The sequence below is a fragment of the Chelonia mydas genome, chromosome 13, assembly GCF_015237465.2.
Source record: "Chelonia mydas isolate rCheMyd1 chromosome 13, rCheMyd1.pri.v2, whole genome shotgun sequence".
NCBI classification, from domain to species: Eukaryota; Metazoa; Chordata; order Testudines; family Cheloniidae; genus Chelonia; species Chelonia mydas.
The window spans coordinates 39393126-39408486 of NC_051253.2; the positions used below are offsets into that span (position 1 = coordinate 39393126).

The window sequence follows — 15361 nt, forward strand, 5'->3', positions numbered from 1 at the left end:
CCCATCCCGGGTCCCACCCAGAGTTATTGTACAGGCTACGCTGCCCCCTGTGTCACTGTGTCTCCACGGCGCAGAGGTAGCGGGCGGTGTCCCCCAGCCGGCAGCCGCGGATGTTCAGGGAGCTCCGCTTCTGCCCCGGATCGTGATCCGCAGTGAAATTCGGTTCTTGTGTCTCGTTCCCCTTGCCGAACAGCATCAGCAGGAAAAGGGGCCGCTCCCCTGGAGCCTGCCGGTACCAGTGTAAACTGTTGATGGTTTCCGAGTAAGTGCAGGTCACGGTGCCATTCTGCCCCTCGGAGATATCCAGCCATTCCGGGCTCTGCTCCACAGAGAGCTGCCCGCTGGCCACTGGGAATAACGGAGACAAGGGGGAACCAAGTCAGACACTGCCCCGAGCAACCTGCCCCCGGCAATCGCAGGACAGGGTGGGAAGAAAGACAGGATGCACTGAATGCATCCGATGAAGTGAGCTGTAGCTCACGAAAGCTTATGCTCAAATAAATTTGTTAGTCTCTAAGGTGCCACAAGGACTCCTTTTCTTTTTAGGCTGTGGGTGGATAGACTGACCGATCTCTCCATTTCACTCCCTTCTTCCCCACCACACAGTCAATGAAATCCAGCCCCAGCTCCCTGCTAGTGACCAGCGGTTCGGTCTCCCCAGCCCTTACCCCACAGGTGCATTAGCTGGATAACCCAGGACAGCCCCCGCCGCCTCCCCATCCCTGCGCTCACTGACACCCCAGGGCGCGGGACGCTGCTGGGTTCTCCCTGGGGCCGGCACGTGTGTTGGGGTCTCCTGTGCTGGAGGGATCGGACACGTCCTTCTCCCCGCTCGTGTGCCCAGCCAATCAGCGACCAGCCCCTTCTCTCCCATCACAGCCGTGCGTCCCTGCGGAGAACTCCTTCGCTCAGGGCCCTTCACCTTGTGAGGGCTGCCCCCTTGTGGCCAAGTGCATAAGCGGGTGCAGAAATATTTAGTTCTTTTCAAAGGGGAATCAGGTGCCCAACTCCCATTGACCTCTACCAGAACTGGGTGTCCAAATCCCTTAGGCAGCCTCCATGAAGAAATTACTCCTCTCAATTATCAAACTAAAGATGTAGGGAGAGATTAGTACCTAGGGGATTCAGGAGCACAAGTCCCCTTAATAATACTGTCCAACTGATTTTATTCATAGAGTTTAAGTCTACCAAAGTCCATTAGTCTGGTTTCCTGTATAGCTAAATCACAGGCCATTAAATTTCATCCATTTACCCATGTATTGAGCCCAAAACTTGTGTTTGCCTAAAGTATCTTCAAAGGATCACAGAATCATAGAGGGGCTGGAATGGACCTCAGTAATTCATCTAGCTCTTCCCCCTGTGCTAAGGCAGGACTGAGTAAACCTAGACCATCCCTGACAGGTGTCCATCCAATCTGTCCTTATAAACCTCCAGTGATGGGGATTCCATAACCTCCCTGGAAAGACTATTCCAGAGCTTAACTACCCTTTATAGTTGGAAAGGTTTTCCTAATATGCAACCTAAATCTCCCTGCCTGCAGATTTAGCCTATCACTTCTTGTTCCAGCTTCCAGGGACATGGGCAACAATGATCTCCATCCTCTTTATAACAGCCCCTAACATATTTGAAGACTGTTAGGTCCATCCTCATCCCCCTCAGTCTTCTTTTCTTAAGAATAACCAGACCCTTTTTTTAAAAAAATTTCCTCACAGATCAGGTTTTCTAAACCTTTTATCATTTTTGCTGCTTTCCTCTGGACTCGCTCCAGTTTGTCTACATCTTTCTAAGAATGCAGCACCCAGAACTGGACACAGGACTCCAGCTGAGGCCTCACCAGTGACAACTAAAATAGGACAATAACCTCCTGTGTCTTACATATGACACTGCTGCTAATACATCATAGGACTGGAAGGCACCTCGAGAGGTCACCTAGTCCAGTCCCCTGCACTCATGGTAGGACTATTATAGAACACAGGGGGAAATCAAATCAGTATTTTAGAAGTTTGTACACTAATGTGAGAAGTATGGGGAATAAGCAGGAAGAATGTGAAATGCTATTAATAAACAGAACTATGACATAGTTGGCATCACATAGATTTGGTGGGATAATACACATGACTGAATATTGGTATAGAAGGATACAGTTTGTTCAGGAAGTACAAACAGGGAAGAAAGGGAGGAGGTGTTGTCTTATATATCAAAAATGTACACACTTGGACTGAGGTTGAGATGGTAATAGGAGAGACTTGTTGAAAGTCTCTGGGTAAGGATAAAAGCAGTAAAAAACACAAGGGTGATGTCATGGTAGGGGTCTACTACAGACCACCTAAACCTAAACAGGAAGAAGAGGTGGGTGAGGCTTTGTTAAAAAAACTAACAAAATCATCCAAAGCACAGGACTTGGTGGTGATGGGGGACTTCAACTACCCAGACACCTGTTGGGAAGAATTATATTAGCCTTTTTTCACAACTGTATCCCATTATTGACTCATATTCAATTTGTGATCCCCTATAAACCCCCAGTTCTTTTTCAGCATTACACCCACCTAGCTGGACGAGCACAAGTCCATGGGGCCGGATGCGCTGCATCCGAGGGTGCTAAAGGAGTTGGCGGATGTGATTGCAGAGCCATTGGCCATTATCTTTGAAAACTCATGGTGATTCGTGGAGGTCTAGGTTGACTGGAAAAAGGCTAATGTAGTGCCCATCTTTAAAAAAGGGAAGAAGAAGGATCCAGGAAACTACAGGCCAGTCAGCCTCACCTCATCCCCTGGAAAAATCATTGAGCAGGTCCTCAAGGAATCAATTTTGAAGCACTTAGAGGAGAGGAAGGTGCTCAGGAACAGTCAGCATGGATTCACCAAGGGCACATCAAGCCTGAGTAACCTAATTGCCTTCTGTGATGACATAAATGGCTCTGTGGATGAGGGGAAAGCAGTGGACGTGTTGTTCCTTGACTTTAGCAAAGCTTTTAATATGGTCTCCCACAGTATTCTTGCCAGCAAGTTAAAGAAGTATGGGCTGGATGAATGGACTATAAGGTGGATAGAAATCTGGCTATACTGTCAGGCTCAATGGGTAGTGATCAATGGCTCCATGTCTAGTTGGCAGCCGGTATCAAGCAGAGTGCACCAAGGTTCGGTCCTGGGGCTGGTTTTGTTCAATATTTTCATTAATGGTTTGGAGGATGGCGAGGATTGCACCCTCAGCAAATTTGCAGATGACACTAAACTTGGAGGAAAGGTAGATATGCTGGAGGGCAGGGATAGGATACAGAGGGACCTAGACAAATTAGAGGATTGGGCCAAAAGAAATTGGATAAGGTTCAACAAGAACAAGTGCAGAGTCCTGCAGTTAGGACAGAAGAATCCCATGCACTGCTACAGACTAGGGACCGAGTTGCTAGGCACCAGTTCTGCAGAAAAGGACCTAGGGTTCGCAGTGGACGAGAAGCTGGATACGAGTCAACAGTGTGCCCTTCTTGCCAAGAAGGCTATTGGCATTTTGGGCTGTATAAGTAGGAGCATTGCCAGCAGATCAAGAGACATGATCATTCCCCTCTATTTGGCATTGGTGAGGTGTCATCTGGAGTACTGTGTCCAGTTTTTGGGCCCCACGCTACAAGAAGGATGTGGAAAACTTGGAAAGCATCCAGCGGAGGGGAACAAAAATGATTAGCAAAAAGAAAAGGAGGACTTGTGGCACCTTAGAGACTAACAAATTTATTTGAGCATAAGCTTTCATGAGCTACAGCTCACTTCATGCATTCAGTAGATGCATCCGATGAAGTGAGCTGTAGCTCACGAAAGCTTATGTTCAAATAAATTTGTTAGTCTCTAAAGTGCCACAAGTCCTCCTTTTCTTTTTGTGAATACAGACTAACACGGCTGTGTCATAAATATAAAGGGAAGGGTAAACCCCTTTAAAATCCCTCCTGGCCAGAGGAAAAATCCTCTCACCTGTAAAGGGTTAAAAAGCTAAAGGTAACCTCGCTGGCACCTGACCAAAATGACCAATGAGGAGACAAGATACTTTCAAAAGCTGGGAGGAGGGAGAAAAACAAAGGGTCTGTGGCTGTCTGTGTGATGCTTTTGCCGGGGACAGAACAGGAATGGAGTCTTAGAACTTAGTAAGTAATCTAGCTAGGTATGTGTTAGATTATGATTTCTTTAAATGACTGAGAAAATAGCTGTGCTGAATAGAATGAATATTTTTTCTGTGTGTCTTTTTGTAACTTAAGGTTTTGCCTAGAGGGATTCTCTATGTTTTGAATCTAATTACCCTGTAAAGTATTCACCATCCTGATTTTACAGAGGTGATTCTTTTTTTACTTCTATTAAAAGTCTTCTTGTAAGGAAACTGAATGCTTTTTCATTGTTCTAAGATCCAAGGGTTTGAGTCTTTGGTCACCTATGCAAATTGGTGAGGATTTTTACCAAACCTTCCCAGGAAGTGGGGTGCAAGGGTTGAGAGGATTTTGGGGGGAAAGACGTTTCCAAACTGTGTTTTTTCAGGAACCCAGATAAAGTTTGGTGGTGGCAGTGGAAGTCCAAGGGCAAAGGGTAAAATAGTTTGTACCTTGGGGAAGTTTTAACCTAAGCTGGTAAAAGTAAGCTTAGGAGGTTTTCATGCAGGTCCCCACATCTGTACCCTAGAGTTCAGAGTGGGGAAGGAACCTTGACAGGCTGCTACTCTTAAAAATGATTAGGGGGCTGGAGCACATGATTTATGAGGAGAGGCTGAGGGAACTGGCATTATTCAGTCTGCAGGAAAGAAGAACGAGGTGGGATTTGTTAGCTGCTTTCAACTACCTGAAAGGGGGTTCCAAAGAGGATGGATCTAGACTGTTCTCAGTGGTGGCAGATGACAGAACAAGGAGTAATGGTCTCAAGTTAAAGAGGGGGAGGTTTAGGTTGGATATTAGGAAAAACTTTTTCACTAGGAGGGTGGGGAAGCACTGGAATGGGTTACCTAGGGAGGTGGTGGAATCTCCTTCCTTAGAGGTCTTTAAGGCCTGGCTTGACAGAGCTCTGGCTGGGATGATTTAGTTGGGGATTGGTCCTGCTTTGAGCAGGGGGTTGGACTAGATAACTTCCTGAGATCCCTTCCAATTCTGATATTCTATGATTTTATGACAGCGGGCTCTGTGCCACATTAACCTGGCAACTTACACCTAGTGGGAAAGGGAATTTAGATTTATAAACAGAATAATCAATTAATCAGGTCCCTCCATCATCCCTAAATCCCAGGAGAACAGAAGAATGCATCATTTTCACATTGTTCTGGCAGTCATCACCTCCCCTGGGTTAAGATTCACAAAAGTGATCACAAAAGTGATTCTTGGGTGCCCAGCATAAGACACTGTAAAGAGTCTAATTACCGGAGGCAGTGTCCCCAGCCAGCCAGAAAAGAGCTACAGGAATGATTTGAGGTGACTTTAAGACTCTGATCCCAAGAATGACGTGTGCCTGGAATTCAGTGTGATCTGTAGCCTAGGCTAATTAGCCTGTAAGGTCTTTGGGACAGGGAATCTCTTGTCCCGTGTTTGGGCAGCGCCTTGCTCAATGGGCTCCTAGTTCATGACTCGGGCTCCCTGGCACTAGAGTAATACAAAAAACAACAAGGAGTCCTTGTAGCACTTTAGAGACTAACACATTTATTTGGGCATAAGCTTCATGGGCTAAAACCCACTTCATCAGATGCGTGGAGTGGAACCATACAGTAGGGAGTTATAAATACACAGCATATGAAAAGATGAGAGTTGCCTTACCAAGTGGGGGGTCAGTGCTAATGAGCCAATTCAATTTAAGCTGGAAGTAGGCAATTCTCAACAGTTGACAAGAAGGAGTGGAAATCACTTTTACAGTGTTAATGAGGCCAATGTAAACAAGGTGGCTCATTTCAAACAGTTGACAAGAAGGTGTGAGTATTTATCAAGGGGAAATTAGTTTTTGTAAAAACAACAGGGAGTACTTGTGGCACCTTAGAGACTAACAAATTGATTTAGTTTCTGTAGTGACCCATCCACTCCCAGTCTCTATTCAAGCCTAATTTGATGGTGTCCAGTTTGCAAATTAATTCCAGTTCTGCAGTTTCTCACTGGAGTCTGTTTTTGAAGTTTTTGTTGTTGTTGAAGAACTGCCACTTTTAAATCTCAAGTATCAGAGGGGTAGCCGTGTTAGTCTGGATCTGTAAAAGCAGCAAAGAGTCCAGTGGCACCTTGGAGCATAAGCTTTCGTGGGTGAATACATGCATCTAAAGAAGTGGGTATTCACCCACAAAAGCTTATGCTCCAATACGTCTGTTAGGCTATAAGGTGCCACAGGACGCTTTGCCACTTTTAAATCTGTTATTGAGTGACCAGGGAGATTGAAGTGTTCTCCAACTGGTTTTTGAATGTTGAGCTCAGGAACATCAATTATAGGGCAATGCTCTAGTTTGTGATTACAAGAATGATTTAAGCCATTCTTGTAATAATTCTTAAAAGGTAACTTTATCCCGGTCTCTCTGCATCTATCTGGGAAGGAGATTTATGAGTAGATGGCTCTTTAATCTACCAGACAAAGGCATGTAAGACCCAATGGCAGGAGCTGAAGCTAGAGAAATTCAGGCTAGAGATAAGCTGCCAGCTCTGTAATGGTGATTAGCCATTGCAGCAACTTTCTTAAGGAAGTGGGTAGATTCTCCAGCTAGGAGTCTTTAAATCAAGACTGGATGTCTTTCTCCAGCTCCACACAGAGCATGGGCCCAGTGCAGGAATCACTGGGGAAGTTATGTGGGGGGCAGGGCGTCAGACTAAATGATCAAGATGTTCCCTTCTGCCTTAAAATCTATGAAACCGAGGCACCCAGAATCACTCATCACTTCTGAGAATCTCGGCTCCTGTTATTATCAAAGGGTTTAAAAAGCGGCAGGACTTACAGTAAAGATGAATGACCAGGATCACTAGTAAGGCCCCAGGACACCTCTTCTTTGCGCTCCCTCTCATTTCTGTGACCCATGACCTAGAAGGGTTCCTGGCCCCTCATGTATTTATCACCTGCAGGCTTTCTCCGTCCTCTTCTGGAGCTTTTTAAATCTACTTGCATTTCTCCTGCTTGAGAGGCAAGACACGTCCCCTCTCGCCCTATCAACAGCAAGGCCCGTCCCTCCCAGACAAGAACACAAACTCACTGCAGAGACCTATGCAATTAACTTCCTCTCCAGTGCACGTCTTTCAAGACGCAACACTGCCCCCGGCAGTTAAAGTCTTTGTACAGGAGGGTGGCCACTTTGTTTCACTGGGTCTCCACAGCACAGAAATAGCCGGCTGAGTCGGCGAGCTGAGAACCGTCAATGTGACATGGCTCTGTCTCTCCCTTTTCAAGAGCTCGGCTATGAAATCTGGCCCCTGGGTAACGTTCCCATCCTCATACAGGCTCAGCAGCTAGGCAGGACTTTCCGCAGGCAACTGTCTGTACCACTGTACATAGGACACTGTTCCGGAGTAGCTGCAGGTCAGAGTGGAGATCTCCCCTTCAGATCTGGCCAGAGATGGAGGACTCTGATCCACTTTAATTTGGCAGCTCACCCCTGTAGACAAAGGCAAATGGAGAAGCAACAGATGAGCTTGTTTGGTTCTCATCACCCCCTCATCTTCCCCAGCAGTTGCTTCTTATCGCTGTTTCTTCATCAGCCAAAATAAATCAGAATCTCTTAATATTCTGGGCCTTGGTGTAAATCTGTGTGGCTCCATCAAAGTCAGCGCACCTCCCCTGATAAGCAGCAGCTGAGTGCCTGCTCTGTTCTTGTGATATTCAGCCCAGCATCTCCTGGAGAATGCAGAGGCCTCTTGGGTCATCAGGGACTAAAACGGCTCTGGGGAACTGAGGCACCAAGAGACCGGGGAGGGGGTTTCCAAAGGAGCCAGGCACTCAATGCATATTGCAGTTTCAAAGGGATTCAGGCACCTGACTGCTGTTGGCCTCCTTCCAATATCCAAGCCTAAGTCACTTGCCTAAGACCGCAGAGTCTGTGGCAGAGCCGGGAAATGATTTCACGTCTCCTGAGCCCAGTCTAATGGCTAAAGCACCAGACCTTCCTCATCCCCACATTATTATTATCTCAGTACTGGAGTAACTCAGTGCAACCCCATGGCCTGTTCATTGCCCAGGAGAACAGGCTAGGTCCTTACTAGCATTAAACTCGATGAATTATTATTATAGCACTTGGAGACCCAGCCGAGATCAGAGCCCCTTGTGCCAGGCGCTGTAGAGACACAGAATACAAGACAATTCCTGTCCCCCAGAGCTCAACAGACAAAACCTCCACAAACATACAACGGAACTGAACTGAGCTGGGGGTGGGGCATTGTGCCGGATGCTGCAGAGACCCCCAGGAACTGAGATCTGGGCCGTGTTTCGCCGGGCACTGCACAGACACAGTGTGGAAAAGCCCGCACCATGATGAGCTCACAGTCTAGACAGACAAACTCCCCCTAGAACTGAATGGACAGTATCACTGACAAGGATGCCAGCTGCCTTTCCATTGCTGCTCCGGGTTACCCCTCAGCGCACTGAGGCCAGGGGATGGTGCTTTTTCCCTGCCTCCAGGACAGCGATGCAAAATCTGTCTGCAGCCCTCTTTGCTGGAGGAATCACACACGTTATTCTCATACTGTGAGCCCAGACAATCAGGGACAAGCCCTTAGTCTCACTAAAATAGAACCATGCCCTGGAGTAACCCTTTGCCTCTGTTTCAGAGTAGCAGCCGTGTTAGTCTGTCTCCGCAAAAAGAAAAGGAGGACTTGTGGCGCCTTAGAGACTAACAAATTTATTTGAGCATAAGCTGTAGCTCACGAAAGCTTATGCTCAAATAAATTCTTTAGACTCTAAGGTGCCACAAGTCCTCCTTCCCTTTGCCTCTGGTGTCTTAGGGGAAAAGCTGCTCTCTGCCGGGCAAAGAGACAAGAGAGGGGTGCAACTTGATTAACCTCAGGTTTCAGAGTAGCAGCTTTGTTAGTCTGTATTCGCAAAAAGAAAACTAGTACTTGTGGCACCTTAGTGACTAACCAATTTATTTGAGCATAAGCTTTGGTGAGCTGCAGCTCACTGCATCGGATGCCTTCAGTGGAAAGTGTAGAAGATCTTTTTATACACACAAAGCATGAAAAAATACCTCCTCCCACCCCACTCTCCTGCTGCTAATAGCTTATCTAAAGTGATCACTCTCCTTACAATGTGTATGATAATCAAGTTGGGCCATTTCCAGCACCACTTTAGATAAGCTATTACCAGCAGGAGAGTGGGATGGGAGGAGGTATTTTTTCATGCTTTGTGTGTATAAAAAGATCTTCTACGCTTTCCACTGAAGGCATCCGATGCAGTGAGCTGTAGCTCAGGAAAGCTTATGCTCAAATAAATTGGTTAGTCTCTAAGGTGCCACAAGTACTCCTTTTCCCCCTGTGGTTGTCAGTGTTGGTATGTTTTGTGTCTGTGTTAAATAGTTCCCTTTCCCCCGGGTTTAATGCTCTGACTTGCCTCCCCCTGGGCAAAGGGGGGATCCCCAGAGCTGGGCTTCATGGGAACGGGCAGTGCCAGCTCCGCACAAACACTCTGCCGCTGTCTCAGCCTCGTGCTGTAGGGCGCGGCCTGTGGCAACCGGAGATCAGCCTCGGTTTAATCCTCAGTGTCTGATGCTCCCCCAAGGAAGGGGGCTATTTTGTGCCCCTGGTGTATCTTGTGTATCTCCATTTCTGTGTCTTATGCCTGGCTGTCTGTCCCTCTCCCTGTCGATGTATCTATAAACCCACCCATCTCTTTTTTCTTTTCCCTTTCTTTTCTCCCTGTTCATTTGTTTTTATATTTTATCTTTTAATTTTCTTCCTCCCTCCAAACCTCCAGGCTCCTTAGATCAGTGGTTCTCAACCAGGGGTACATGTACCCCGGGGGGTACACAGAGATCTTCCGGGGGTGCATCAGCTCATCTAGAGATTTGCCTAGTTTTACAACAGGCTACAGAAAAAGCACTGGCGAAGTCAGTACAAACTAACATTTCTTACAATGACTTGTTTATACTGCTCTATATACTATGCACTGAAATGTAAGTAGAGTCGTTATATTTCAGTTGATTTATTTTATAATTATATGGTACACAGGAGAAAGTCAACAATTGTTCAGTAACAGTGTGGCTGGGGCACCTCTGTATTTTTAGGTCTGATTTTGTAAACAAGTAGTTTTTAAGTGAGGTGAAACTTGGGGGTACACAAGACAAACCAGACTCTTGGAAAGGATACAGTAGTCTGGAAAGGTTGAGAGCCACTGCCTTAGACGTTTTTCCATACCGGGTATTCCCCAAGTGCATTCCCTCCTCAGCCTCTCTGTCTCAGCTCCCGACCTGTGCGATGGGGATCCTTGCACAGCCCTGCCTCACCAGGGGGGTGGGGGGCTGACCTTGTTAAGGAAGGTGAAGCACGCTCCGAGATGCACTGTGTAAGAAGTAGGTGGTGGTGTTGTACCGCCAGCCAGCCTGACAGTTACCCTCCAGCTGGGGAGTTTTTGCACAGGCTGCCAGTGCTCCTGTGTCACTGTGTCTCCACGGCGCAGAAGTAGGTGGCTGCGTCTCCCAGCTGTGATTCTCTGATGTGCAGGGAGCTCAGCTGCTTCCCCTTGTCGAGCTCCGCGGTGAGGTTGGGCTCCTTGGTTTGTTTCCCATCGGACACCAGAATCAGCAGGGAGACAGGCTGGCCTCCGGGAAGCTGCCTGAACCACCGCAAATTCCAGAAATTGCTCGTCGTGTAGTGGCAAGTGATGCTGCCGTTCTGCCCTTCCCGAGTGACCGCAGACAGGTTCTGGTGCACCTCGGCCTGGCAGCTCCCCCCTGCGGGCAGAAGGCAAAAGACACACCCCACAGATGACAGGGCACCTCTGCCCAGTTCACACACTGGCTGGATGCAAAGCCCGGTGGAGTTTCTCTTCATTTCCAGGGGCTTTGCATCTGGCCCACAACTGCTCTTTTCCTAGATTGCTGTATTCCTAGATTGCTCTCATCTAGGGTTAGGGGTTGGGGTTAGGGGGTTAGCCTAGATTATTGCTCGCTGCGAGATTCCCAAAGGCACAATAATAAGAGACAGCCCTTGCCCCAAAGAGTTACAGATTAAAGAGCCAAGCAAACGGTGGGAGGGGAAACTGAGGCACAGAAAAGGAAAGGAACTCCAGCAGGCCAGAGCTAGGGAATTGAACCTAGGAGTCCTGTATCCCCATCCACTCCAGTACAGAGAATGGTGCGTGGCTAGCAAAGCAAAGGGAGAGTCAGAGAATTAGTTCTTGTCTCTTAAATCCACCACCACCTTCAGCATCTTCTGTAGCGTTTCCTGCCCCCAGACTTACAGGGAGTGTTCACCAGCAGTAGCAGCAGCCGTGGGAACAGCCAGGGTCTCTCCATTGTCCCTCAGCAAAGAAGCTTTATAGCCGGGTGTTCCCCGTTCAGTACAGAAGGTTCCGCCCCCTCACAGGTAGATTTACTTCTCCTCCTGGGGCAAATTTTCCAGCTCCTCCTCCTGAAGTAGGAGCCTCTTTGGTGCCCGCAGAAGCTACGGGGTAGCCTAAGACAGCGAGGAAATGAGTCCCAGGGAGCCACTTTGTAGAACTGCTCTGAGCAAGTGGGTCTTGTGACTGGGCGGAGTTGTGACTGGATGTTGTGAGTGTTGTGACTGGAATAGCTAGCTAGATTTCCTGCTGCAAATCGGTCTAGGCATCCATTTACCCACCCTGCCCGCTGCTTTGTCCATCGCTCCCTCTTGCTGCAATGGCTGTCTATGCTGACACTCATCTCCGTGGTATGTGAGGGCTGAGAGTAAGAATCATTCCCCACACAGGCCCGAGGGCTCTACAAGTCTTTGCATGCACATACCCACCTCCCTGACAGGCTGCCGTGGATTGTGTCCGCAAAGCACACTCGTACAAAGCACACGAGTACACAGCTGAGGGCCCAGGCTGGCTGCTGGGGAAGCTGAGCGAGCTGCACCGGTTGGTGGTTTCCAAGGACCGGGTGAAGGAATCTCCCTGTCCCCAGCCACCTGTGATCCTTAATATCACGAACTGCAGGGAGCCGCCCGGGACCTGCTGGCAGCAAGGGATGCTCCGCTCTCCCCGCCGGTAACTGCAGCTGAGCTGTGCGGACTGTCCCTCGCTGGAGACAGCGGATTTGTCCTGAGTGACGGCGTATGGGCGCGGGCCCCTGTGGGGAAAACGGGGCGAGGGAGGCCAAAGGAGGTCAGGCCCAGGGAGGGGCGGGTGTTTGGCTGGAAGTCCCCTTGCAGTGGAGGGCTAGAGATGAGCCACCAGGAGACAGACGGAGTTTTACAAACTGCAGGTGTCTCTGTTGTGCTCAGTAGAGCTGACCACAAAGAGACGGGATTGGCTTAAATGCAGTTATAAAATACCAAGTGACGCCAAGCTCTTAAATCCTGTATGAGTGTGAGAGGGAAGGTGTGTTAGTGTGTGTGTGTGTGATAGAATAACAAAGCACAGAGAACTAAAGGGTGTAATACCTCGCAGCTGTGCAATGAGCAGAAGGAAGTTCATGGGTGCTGTGGTGTCTGTCAGACCTTGCAATGAAAGGCAGGACTGGGTCCCTTTGCCTAGAGATCTGAGTCTGACACAGGACATTCTCTGGGTGTGGGCTGCATTCTGGGGGCCAGTCTGTTTATCTAGGAGTGTGCCGTGTTGTTGTATCTGTGTGGGTCCCACGCTATTGGAGGGACAAGGTGGGTGAGGTCATATCTTTTATTGGACCAACATCTGGTGGTGAGAGAGACGTGCTTTCACAGCGGAGGAAGAGCTCTGTGTAGCTGGAAAACTTGTCTCCCCAACAGAAGTTGGTCCAATTGAGGATACTATCATCTAGGATCGTGCATGGATCTCTTTGCCTCTGAGAAGAAATGTGTGTGTGTGCGCGCGCGTATGACGGAGTGTATGCATAGATATCTATATTTCTGAGTGTGTGTGAAGGGGGGATATATGTCAGAGAGTGTGCCTGTGTGTGTGTGATTTCAGTGTGTAGGTTTCTGGCTGTGTGTTAGAAGTCTGTCTATTGTGTGTGTGAGTCTAGGAGAGAGTGAGAGAGTGTGTGTGGTATGTGAGAATTCTTATGTGAGTGTGTATGTCTGTGCAAGTGTGTGTGTGTGAGAAAGAGAGAGACTACTTGTGTGAGTGTGTCCTGTGTGTGACTCTATGTGAGAATGTCTGTGTGCATGTTTCCAGTCTGAAAGTGTCTGACCTGAGTAACAGGGAAAATCACATTGGAATTACTGAGTTACCACATTGTCTCCCCAGAGAATGCTTCCCCATCTGCTAGTGTTGTGGGGCAAGGAAGCTATTTGTGATATAAAACCACCCGATCCAGGCAACTGGGGAAGGCGAAAAGGTGAAAATGTGGACTGTCTATAATTTTCCAGGTATTTCTTCAAGGTTCTTCCTTAAATTACTGACTTCTCTCCCCTTTATTCTGTTCACGTAGCTTCTGTTCCAGTCCATTCAGTGTATTCTGTTCTGTTCCATTCTGTTCTTATTGCCTCTCACCTACTCTGTTCTACTTCCCTTTCTTCTCTTCTGTGCTCATATCCTCTGTTCTATTCTAACTTCCTCTTATCTCCTCTCTTCGGTCCTTGTGGCCTGCCCCACCCAGGGTTTTGTGACGGGCTGCCTGTGTTCATCTCGCACGGTGCTCCAGCGCGCACAGATACACCGCGGCGTCTTCCAGGCAGCTGCTGTTCAGGTACAAGAAGCTGCTTTTGGTTTTGGTGTCCAGGCTCATGGTGAAATTCTCTCGGTGTCTCTGCGCTAGAGGACAGGGAGGCCACGAACCGCGGCTGGCCCCCCTGGGGCTGGCGGTACCAGTGCACGCTGTACTCGGTGCCCGTGTAGGAGCAGTTGAGCTGGATGGGTTCTCCTTCATGGGCAGGGGCCTGGGACCGGTCCTGGGTCACCATGTATTGGCCCAACGTACCTGGGGGGAGGAGGTTGGTTTTAGTTCAGGTTTTCTTGCTCAGCTAATGACAGAAAAATACATAGCACCTCTGTTGACAAAGGCAAAAACAAGCAAACAAAAATCCACCCTTCCCTTTGTACTGTCTACCCATCCATCCACTTTCCCTCTGCGCTGTCTGCCTGTCCATCCATCCACCCTTCCCTCTTTGCTGTCTTTCCATTTGTCTATCTCTCACTCTGCACCATCTGTCCATCCTTCCCTCTGTGCTGTCTGTCTGTCCATCCATTCACCCTTCCCTCTGCTCTGCCCATCCTTCCCTCTGCACTGTCCGTCTGTCTACCAACGGGCGTCCATCCCCATGGTATCGGAGTGCCTTTCTTTCAGAAAAGCCATTCCCCAACAGCCTGGAAATCCCAACCCGTGGCGCCGTGCTCAGAGCAGAGCCTTGAATACCTGGAGCCAGCACCAGCAGCAAAGCGGCCAGGCTCATTGTCAGGGACCCAGCTGCAGAATGAAGTGGCTGGATGAGGTGAAGCTGTGACACCGCTCAGCCTCCAGGGGTGACCTTCAGGCTGGAAGGAAATCGGTACATTTACCCTGTTCAAGTGGGTGGGGGAGGGAAAGGGTTTTGCTTCTGAGTGCCCTGGGCCTGATCCTCCACTGGTGCAGATTAACTGGGTTCCATCAGAGTCATTGGGCCGGTTCCCCAGAGGGAGCAAACTGGCCATAGCTCCACTGGAGACCGTGGGCAGATCCGTAGCTGATGTAAATCACTGGAGCTGCATTTAAATCGGGGGCAGCTGGTCCCGTTTCTGACAGGTAAGGCTCTGTCCCTATAGTTCATGGATTTCCCTCTCTGTTGTGCTCTCCTGGGTTAAGCAATATTTATGTAGCGCGCACACACCACCATCAAGGAAGAAAAAAAAATGGTTAAAAGCCACTGGCCGAAGAGGGTAACAAGGCGAAGCGCCACCCTGTCTCCCTATCAGGCACCGAAAATTGTATCGGGAATTTAAAAAAAAAAAAAAAAAAAGACGAGTGGAAGCGAATGAAAACAGGGTGTCAATGAAAAGCGGATGGATGCCGCTGAAGGTGGGTGGAGCGGAATAGCCACTAGGGGGCAGCAGAGGGTACGGCACATGGGGCACTGGCCTGGTTCTACCCTCAGGTGTATCCCGGGAATGGCTGGGCCGATCCGTTTGGCCTGGTGTCCCATCTCCAAAACAGGCTGGTGCCGCACTGTGATTATTTCAGCAAGAGCCTAGGGCCCCACCTAGGCAGCGTGTTAGGTGCTTTAAAAAGAGATCGCCACAAGGCTTCCTGCCCCTAAGAGATGACCTGGGCAGCAGGGAAAGGCAGACCAGGGGATGGGAGGGAAACATGCACAGAGAGT

At 48.8% G+C, this 15361-nt stretch overlaps 2 gene segments (V, D, J or C); both read right to left on the reverse strand.

The window, feature by feature from the left end:
- Positions 1-22: 22 nt before the first annotated feature.
- Positions 23-7037, reverse strand: LOC119567925. The segment is given in 2 exon segments: positions 23-348; positions 6922-7037. Coding segments are annotated over 2 exon segments (363 nt in total).
- Positions 7038-10110: 3073 nt separating this feature from the next.
- On the reverse strand, positions 10111-11844 carry LOC119567924. The segment is given in 2 exon segments: positions 10111-10857; positions 11367-11844. Coding segments are annotated over 2 exon segments (351 nt in total).
- Between the last annotated feature and the right edge of the window lie 3517 nt (positions 11845-15361).